Source organism: Eurytemora carolleeae, unplaced genomic scaffold (assembly GCF_000591075.1).
Source record: "Eurytemora carolleeae unplaced genomic scaffold, Eaff_2.0 scaffold1492, whole genome shotgun sequence".
Classification (NCBI taxonomy): Eukaryota; Metazoa; Arthropoda; class Copepoda; order Calanoida; family Temoridae; genus Eurytemora; species Eurytemora carolleeae.
The window spans coordinates 31276-40613 of record NW_019397573.1 but is presented as its reverse complement, the minus strand read 5'-3'; the positions used below and the strand labels follow the sequence as shown (position 1 = coordinate 40613).

The 9338-nt window shown below is 30.3% G+C and overlaps 1 protein-coding gene across 1 annotated transcript; it reads right to left on the bottom strand.

Moving 5' to 3' along the window:
- Positions 1 to 5930: 5930 nt before the first annotated feature.
- Positions 5931 to 8178, bottom strand: LOC111714984 (prolyl 4-hydroxylase subunit alpha-3-like). The gene is made up of 5 exons (XM_023490212.1): positions 8138 to 8178; positions 7461 to 7546; positions 6749 to 6803; positions 6525 to 6585; positions 5931 to 6214 (listed from the first exon to the last, which is right to left on the bottom strand). The coding sequence occupies exons 2-5, from the start codon at positions 7543 to 7545 to the stop codon at positions 6101 to 6103; spliced, it is 315 nt and encodes a 104-aa protein (XP_023345980.1). The 5' UTR covers position 7546; positions 8138 to 8178; the 3' UTR covers positions 5931 to 6100.
- Between the last annotated feature and the right edge of the window lie 1160 nt (positions 8179 to 9338).

Below are 9338 nucleotides of genomic sequence, written 5' to 3'. Positions count from 1 at the left end.
CATTCAAAATTAACTAAAATTTAATATAAAAAGAAATGTAAATGGTATATATTTCATTGACGAAAAAGTATTTTAATTGGAGAGAATTATGGCCAAAATTGTATTTAAAAAAAATGGGTTATCCAAAACTTATGTTAGGGTGTATGTATGTATAAGTGTAAATGTAGAACTGTTCAAACATTACTTTTCAAGATATATGTCATACTAAAATGTTATCTTCGTCAACTCAATACTCGCCACGTACTCTAAGTATTTAAACCCATATATGTATGTCCAACTTGATGGTGTAATTCTTTGATGTTTCAGTAAGGATTAACAAAATATCCAAGATGTATGACATCAGACCTGAAAACACTTGTGTTTGGTATACCACTTATTCTTATTCGAATTATATCTCTTTATCCACTGTGGACATTTTTTTCTGCTTAATCCTCTCTGTTGGGTTCCGACCAATGAGAGTGCACGAAAAATTTCCCGGCAATTTTTTATTGGCTGTTCGGTTTCTGCAAACGACACATTGGTTGAACTTTAGATCCTTTCCTGGATATCAAATAAAGATTAAATTAATCTGCAGATTAAACGATTAAAAAGTGGAGATCATCTCTATTTCCACAATACAAGAGTTTCCAGATTAGAAAATAAAACTTAGGGCGAGCTTTTATATTCTTTAGTGTTAAAAACATGTAATATTAGTATTTACTGTAATAAATGTATGTATAGTCATAGCATAATAGAAACATAATTTCTTTAAATACAAAAAGCAACATAAATAGCCCTCTTTAACTATTAACAAATTATTTTTATACCTACAATTTCAAATTTGATTTTCTTATTCATGTAGTCTCCCCCAAAGTAGAGAAACATCAATTAAAAGCTATTTTATTACATAAAGGTTTATCCACAAAGGGTGAAAATCCAGATTCAGTTGGACAAAATATATGTTCTCCTTTTTCGTTTCTTTTCCTAATTTTTCCAACTAAAGTTAGAAGACAGATTCTCATATAGTTTACGGTCGTCTTTAAATTAAATCCTTTGTGGGTTGCCCTGTGTTATGGTAAAATTGGTTGTTAATATAGATATATATTGATTGTTAAATATTGGTGATTTTTAATAAAATAAATATTTTAAAAATTGTGTTTTTTTATTTAGTTTTGACGAGATCACATTACACGTGAAACTAACTAGACCTAGGTATAACCCGTGCACCCCGGACTTACCAGAGTGAGCAGCATTTTTTTTTCTATTTGAAATCAAACGTGTTTTGGTCTATAATTCAGCAATCTTTTACCCTTCGGATTTGTATATTTTTCCTTCAAGATGCATATGCCAACAAAAAAGTATTTAAGAAAAAAGGCTAACAAATTATGTTTAATGGGTCAAATTGTGATCGAAAGTCACAGCTTTCTGGAATATTGACAGAACCGTTAAATCCACGTAAACCGGGGATTCAGAAGCATCAATGCTGGATGAACCTGATAATTGATTATTCAACTTGAGAACTTTGAGGACAATTTTAAAAAGCTTATTTGACTAAAAACCCTTGATTCTGACTCTGATTAAAGCTGGGCGATGTTCCGTTAATGAAATCAATGTTTTAAAAAAATAAACCAACCTGAAAAATTATCCTTTGAGTTAAATGTAAAACAACACGAAAACCCCCGTTAATTCAGACGGAATATTTATTAGTTTTCCAAACCTAACAAAACAAGTTACTTGAACTTTAGTGGGATAATGTCGTTACAAAACATGTTAAAAGAACAATAAATTATATCTGACAAAGCTTTTAAATAAGGGTGCCATTGGGAATCAGATATGTCACTTTGTAAATAAAAAGTTACTTAAAGTTACGTTAAACGTTAAAATAATCAATAAAGTACCCAGTTTCGGAAATAATGAGTTGTAACAAAAAATAATTAAATTAAACAGCTTATTAACATAAGGTCGTTTGTTAAGAGTTCTTTGATCCAGTTTGATTTTCTCTCAATACGACTTGAAACTTTTCAAATATGATGATCCGACGTTTAAATTAAATCTTCTGTCTTAAATGTATAGTTTTAAAATGGCATATTTCATGTTTTGGCAAAGAAAGAAAGAAGTTAATATTTACAGGGAATCATGAATAACGGGAAACAGAAAGTATAATTTCCTTAATGTCGTCTCTGAAGTCTCATCCTTTGTGGGTAACCCTGTTTCCTAACTTTGAATCAAGTTAATTTAGAAAATTGAATTAGGATTTGAGATTAAATATCATTTCTTCTTTTGTTCCAAATATTTGTTCTTCCAAATTTTGCAGTTCGCCAATTTTTAATCTTATATTGTTGAGAAAATGCCAACCTTGCAATTACATTGTAAATGAAATTTGCTGTAGTTTCCTTTATAATAATCTTAATGTTAAAACATTAATTCATAAATGGGAAAGAAGTATTCAGGGTTACCCAAAAAAAGAGACTTCAGAGACTATTGTACCTAATTTAACCTTTGAATTAACATCTTAAAAGTTTCAGGTCGTCTTTGTACAGTCTCATTTGTGGGGTTTACTATACTATATCAAAAGATTTTGTTATGAATATTTAAGAATTATGATTCTGAAATATTGTCACCTCTTAGAACTTTTCAATTTAAATAAAATATTGAATATTGACAAATTTATCTTAATCTTAAATAGAGAAAAATGATATTAAAAATAATATTTCTTTATAGCATTTAAGCTCAGAACTGTTCATCAGAAAAAGATTTATACATCATCATATCATGTTTAATACATTATCATTAGTAGATTCTTGGAAAACTTACAAAAACATGATTTGTGTATGATTCCAGACTTCTATGAAGAAATTGGTAAAACTGGGTCGAGTTTGAAGTGTCGTAATGCAATGGCCATTAAATTTACCTCGCTAACTTAATAATTAGAACATTAAGAACTGAAAGGAACATGTTATTTGCTCTAGCTTTTTAAAAGTTATTGGCAAAGTTCACATCAATTTGTTTTAGCTTCAGAGCTTGCAACCTCTAGACTTCCCCACTCACCCCTGACCCTTCAGTAGAAGTAAATTCAAGCGCCAATCTTGTTGCACCGGCTAGTTCTTTTGAGTTTCTGCTTAATTTACCCAATGTCCTGGCGATACAGTACAAACTGGGACCGGAAAGGTTGGCCCGACTCGGAAATTCAAATGTACTACGACGGCCCGTGCTCAGCCTGTATAGGGTTAAACACGAAGCTTCACAAAAACAATTTGTAATTTGTAACTTATAAATTTAAAGAGTATTGCTTTTTAAAATTACAGATATAATTTAGTCAAACCAATTAGACCCCTGGTCTAAGACTAATTTAAAAATTCAATAGAAATAACGAATAAAAAATCACTTTTAGTAGAGCAAATTTAATTTATTTTAAAAGTGTACTTTGATGTTATAAAATAAGTATGTAAGTATTTAAATCAAAACATTATTGAGTTTCCCAGTAAATATTAAGTAAATAACTTGGTTTATATAAATTATGCGTAAAGTATATAAACCTGAAACAGGGAAATTTATGATGTTTTTACCTAAAGCTGGAGCCGCATTATAAATATATATATGTCAGAATTTAGACTCTTTATTCCTTCAGTTCTTATCTTTAAAACTGCTTACTACAGATTTACTTTTTTATATTTTCAAAACTAGACTGTCCCTTTAAAGAGGGGCACCTAGATTCACAACAGAACCTCTTAAACTTTTGTGCGAGCAAAAATGATCAGGATACTTGTGTTAACATATTACCAAAGAGAATAGAATATATATTATAGAATAGAATTTACTAGAAAAAAGTGTAAAACGGCCATTTTGTTGTACTGTTTTCATACTGCAGATGTACTTAACATATTTGTGTTATATAACCTTTTGGGCCCTGGAACATCATTTTATAAAAAGTCTAAAATTAATACTAAAAGAAAACCAAATTATGAAATAGGCTGGTTTTATAATTAACCAATGATCATTTCACATAGACTCTATGCCTTTCACTTTACAAACGATGATTTTTCGTTATAACTTTAAATCAAATGATGTTTTTTATTCACCTAATTCATTTTATAAAGTGTATTTAACAGCTTTAAAAAATTCGAAATTGAAATGGATAGTCTAGAGAACATACTGTATTAATGTACTCTACTGCATATAATTTGTGAACATTTACATGATGTGCACACTTTGAACTCCCTTTCAGGCTGAAAGGGACTGAAAAAATTCATACCGAGGGATTTTCTAAATTCCCCTCTAATAAATATTCTATTCTCTTTGCATTTTACATATGATCAGTTCCAATTTGAGTTCTGCTACTAAAGTGATTTGTAAATTTATGCAGCAGAAACAAGAAAGATTGCCAAAAATCAACTGATTGTAATTATATCTGTCTGGTTGTTTAATGGCATAGCACTTTTAGTTGAAAAAATTAAAACAAGGTTAACAGTCCCTTACATTTATAACAAGACTAAGGTTTCAAAGGTATCGTTATGAATCGGGCATACCTAATTTTTTAAATAAAATATGACTTGAAATACGACGACAGTCCCAGTAACTACTATTTGTTAAGTTTTAAATCTACTGAGTACTGGAAACTCCGGTTCATTTCAAGTACCAGGCCGACGTTTCACCAGCTAAAGCAAGCTGTGCAGTTCGCCAAATAAACGATTAAGTGAAATTTATTTCCCAGGCCCAGGCATTTATTTTTGCCTAATTTAAAAAGTAGCTACACGTCTTTTATCTTATTTTTACAACTATAAATATATTTTTAACGTCACGACAGGATTTAAATTTAAAAGGATTTTGGCAAGCAAATAACAATAGAAAAATTTTAAAAAGTATTTAAATACTATAGCTTGGGAACCCATCGTTGCCCAGGGGAGTCTTAGTTAGTCCCACTGTTTACCCGTCCTAAATCTGCCCCTTTGGTAAAAGTAAATTTAACCTATATGAAGCATAAAGTCTGACCGCGTCAATCTTGTTGCACCGGCTAGTCTTGTCCACAGATCTAGGTACAGTACAAACTGCGACCGGAAAGGTTGACCCGGCTCGGAAAGTCAAACGTACTACGGCTGACAGTGCACTTTTATTGAGAAACCACAAATCAAAATAAACAGTTTCAAACCTTTATCAGACGAAGGGTTAAAGGGCACTGTTGTGAATCAGACAAGCCACTTTAAAACTGAAGGGTTATTTGAAATTACGCCTACAGTCCCTTCAAATTTTGGTGTAAATCATTTAACTAAATACGCTCAAAATAAATCTGTATTTTTAGAATTGTTTGAACTGAATTCAATGAAAAACAAAAGTTATGTAAAGGTAGGACTTACAAAATATGAGTTCACAAAATTTTCTTATAATTAATAATTTGAATTAAGCAAGCATAAATAAAAATACCAAAACTTTTATAAGAAAAAACTATATTCAGCAAAATCTTATTCATTGATCAAGATAAATTTAGAACAAAAAAATAAAAAAAAATAAAAAGAATTCTGCTTTTAAAGTTATAAATATTTATACACTTAACATCCAAAATGCCTAATGGAAAACATAATAATCAATTTGTATTATAACTGCTTTCGGAACTTAAGTTTTAAACCCATATTGCAACTGGGATTTGTGAATTTAGTGTTGAAAAGAAGGGAAATTTACCCATTTCCGTACATTTTGTATTCTTAAGCAAATGATCTGAGGTTTTGCCACAAACTCAAATTTTCTAATTCCTCTGCAACCGGTAGGTGTAAAACTTTGATATTTCAAACTTGGATTATTTATTCTAGCATATTTCATAGTTTGAAATATCAAAGGTCTACATCACTGGGTTGAAAAGATAAAGGGATTAGAAAACCAGAGTTTATTACAGAGACTCAATTCCTTTGTTTCGTTCATATAATATTATATTTTATTACCAGAATATAATTCAAGACAGAAAGCCGAATTTAACCTTTATTACTGTAAATTAGACAGGATGAGAATTGGTAAAATTTATGCGACACTACTGCTGCGACTTTGTGACATTGTAGCTTATCTAGTTTTGAGTTTATAACAAATATGCCAGTGTCATGAAGGGTAACAAAGTGAAAAGAAAAAAATGTTGAAATCATGAAATTTTCTTAAATTCTGGTGAAAAGTGCGTGAGGGCAGTATAATACACAGGAGTATTTAGGAAAACTTCATTTTTCATCAAAGTTGAGAACCGGTTCTTCATACCAACCTAAACACAAGGAAATTTAGAATATTATTCTAATTTTAAAGGGACTGTAAACGCAAATCCAAGTGACCCGTGCTTTTTATAAAAGTGTTAACCTGATACACAATGGTTTACTAAAAATCGATATCGTCGTTTTTCCTAAAAAGTGTTTAATTCTGACAATGTCCTTGATTGTAAATACTGAATAAATCCGCAGGTTTACTTTTAGGGAAACTAAACTATGCAAATCAATTGATAGCTAGAAAAACAAGAATATGTCAGTCATCCCTGNTAATTATATTTTCTTGTATTGTTTACACTAAGAAATGTTAACCTTTGATCCGACCAGAACAGGACACCCTCCATGAACAGTATCTGTATCTGTTACTCCATTACTGAAAAGTAGAAAACAAAAACTAAAACTTTAAACTTTTTATTTATGTTTTCAAACTAATTAATTATGTGAACCTTTGAAAATACTCCATATTTATACTCCAAGGGTCGTTGGTTCTTTACGGGATATGGATTCTTAAAAAGCATTAAAAAATTGTAATAAACCTGCTTAAATTCCACCAGAAGGCGGCACTTCCCCTTTCCGGAGATATTGATACATCTAAACAATTCAAATTTTTTTATGAATAAATTTCTAAACTGAAAACATTCGCAACAAATTCAAATTTTGTTATCTCTTTTCTTTGCAACCTGATGTCGTAAACCTTTCATATTTATATCTATAAAATCTGCTGAAGATAAAATAGTAAAAACTTTAAATACAATGGTTTACACTATCAGGTAGCAAAGGTATGACATTTAAGCTTGGGCCGAGTGTTCAATTCCAAATAGAATTTTGTTTTCAAGAACAATTATTCTATACAGGTGTATTTCTGCTAAAATAAACAATTAAGAACTTGTTTTTAGTTGTTAGTTTCAAGTTTTTATGTTTGTTTTTTGTTTCTTTAAACACTTATTTTGAATTGAAAAATATTATATACATTTCAATTTTTCTAGGATAAAAAAAGGTTTTTGAAAAAGTTTTAAAAAGAAATAATGTTCCGAAAAGATTTTTAGATACGAAAATTGAATAAAGCAAAAAATTTTATATCTGTTTAAAGAATGTTTAGAATGCAAAAATTTCGATTAAAAATTTTTTAAATAAACTAATTTTGTTTAAGTTAAAACAAAAAAATTTGAGGACTGCATTTTGCAATAGTGGAACTAATGCAGTAAACAATTCCGAGAAAGTTAAAACTAAAACCAAAAAATTATTTACCAATTTTTGGGAAAACAGTATTTCCTCCAAGTTGAACCGAAGAAAGATATCCCATGAAAGTTGCCATTCTATCTCCATTAATCATACTAAAAATATAAAAATATACACTTTTCGATACTTTTCTTGTGACCTTGTCAGAGAGTTTTTTGCCAAAGAAAACAGAAAGTTTTGAGATTTGTTTTCTACGCAGGAACATTAGAAATTAGGAAGAGAGACGCTAGTGCAGTTATCCCACGAACCTGATCGAGTAGTATATTGAAGTATTTGTTTTGTCCTCTTTGGGTCTTTTATTTGGAAAAAAAAAGTTTCGATCATTATTAGGTCAAGGAAACATCCGTTAAGAAACAGCAGTTTTTTAAAATTAATGGAATGTAAACGAAATAAAAATCCGTAATTCCTATGTTGTTAACGAAAATATCGAAAGTTTTTAAGACCGATCGGAAAAATTTTTAAAATAAGGATATTTTTGGAATTTTAATCCTGTAACCTTCAGGATAACGTGGTTAAAAATCTAAATCATTAACAAAGGTAATACGGTTAGCTGATTTAAATGTGTAGTGGTAAAAAACTAACGGTTCATTGATGAGTCGTTCAATTAATTTTTCTAGTTTATTATCAGGTATAATAAAGAAACTACCTGTCTGCTAGTTTATCATCTGGAATAATCAAGAAACTACCTGTCTGCTAGTTTATTATCTGGAATAATCAAGAAACTACCTGTCTGTTAGTTTATTATCTGGAATAATCAAGAAACTACCTGTCTGCTATGTTTATCATCTGGAATAATCAAGAAACTACCTGTCTGCTAGTTTATTTTTAGGATTAATCAAGAAACTACCTGTCTACAAGTATTATATCTGGAATAATCAAGAAACTACCAGTCTGCTAGTTTATTATCTGGAATAATCAAGAAACTACCTGTCTGCTAGTTTATTATCTGGAATGATAAAAGAAACTCCCTGTCTGCTAGATTATTTATAGATTTTTATTATTCTTATTATTATTATTATGACAAGGAAGGCAATTTATATTCGAATTTTTTGTTCTTTTGTTAAATTCAGCGAGAACCACAAAATTAAATGTGGAATAGAAGGACGACATAGCCATAATTCTTAAGTGTTTATGTTGTTACAAAGCAAATAGTTTTAATAGCTACTTATAAAATTACTTATTAAGTGACATGGGTCTGTTTACGCTGAACAATTGTTATGTTCATTGGTCCAAAGATTCCATTGGATACCCGTAGATTTTGCCTACATGCATTGTAGGGTAGAATTTACACTAGGGTCTAGTCTAGACTGGCCAGTACGAGTGAATGCATCTATAAAACAATTTTACTAGACCTATTAATCTTCGTACCGGTTCGGGTCATGCGACGATTGAAGCCAAATGTGCCAATGAACAAATGAAATTACGTCTGGAGTCCCTTTAATGCATGCACTGTTGGTTAGATGAAGTTCCTACCAGGGGGGTTGGTAGTTTTGAGTTAACTACCTGCCCTGCTATTCAGCTTGAGTTCACAACTAAGACGGTTTGCTGATAAAGGATAAAGGAGATTATAAAGGGTGTAATGCAAGGAAAGTTAATTGCAGTCGTGTTTACTCTGCGTACATATTGAAACCAGTTCTCTTTGAGCGGAATTTGTAAACAAGAATAGATGCATCAGTGTTCGTTTAGTATCCGAAGAGGTTAAACGCATTAAATTTGATAATTTTGATAATTCACATAGTAGTTTCCTTGACCAGAATATTTCATTGATTTTTTTATGTGAAAGATGGATCCCATGTCAGGCTGTAACATCCGTCTTGTTTTTACATTTTTTTGTTCAGTTTTAAAGATAGGAATTATTTTTGCACATTTATAATCACTAGGGATATA

What these genes read in the sequence shown, in the direction of transcription:
- LOC111714984 (XM_023490212.1), bottom strand. Translation starts at nt 7,545, where the DNA reads ATGATTAATGGAGATAGAATGGCAACTTTCATGGGATATCTTTCTTCG. An exon ending in TTCTGGTGGAATTTAAGCAG is followed by an intron (nt 6,586 to 6,748) that starts GTTTATTACAAT and finishes TCTACTTTTCAG; the next exon opens with TAATGGAGTAACAGATACAG. An exon ending in CTGTTCTGGTCGGATCAAAG is followed by an intron (nt 6,215 to 6,524) that starts GTTAACATTTCT and finishes CCTTGTGTTTAG; the next exon opens with GTTGGTATGAAGAACCGGTT.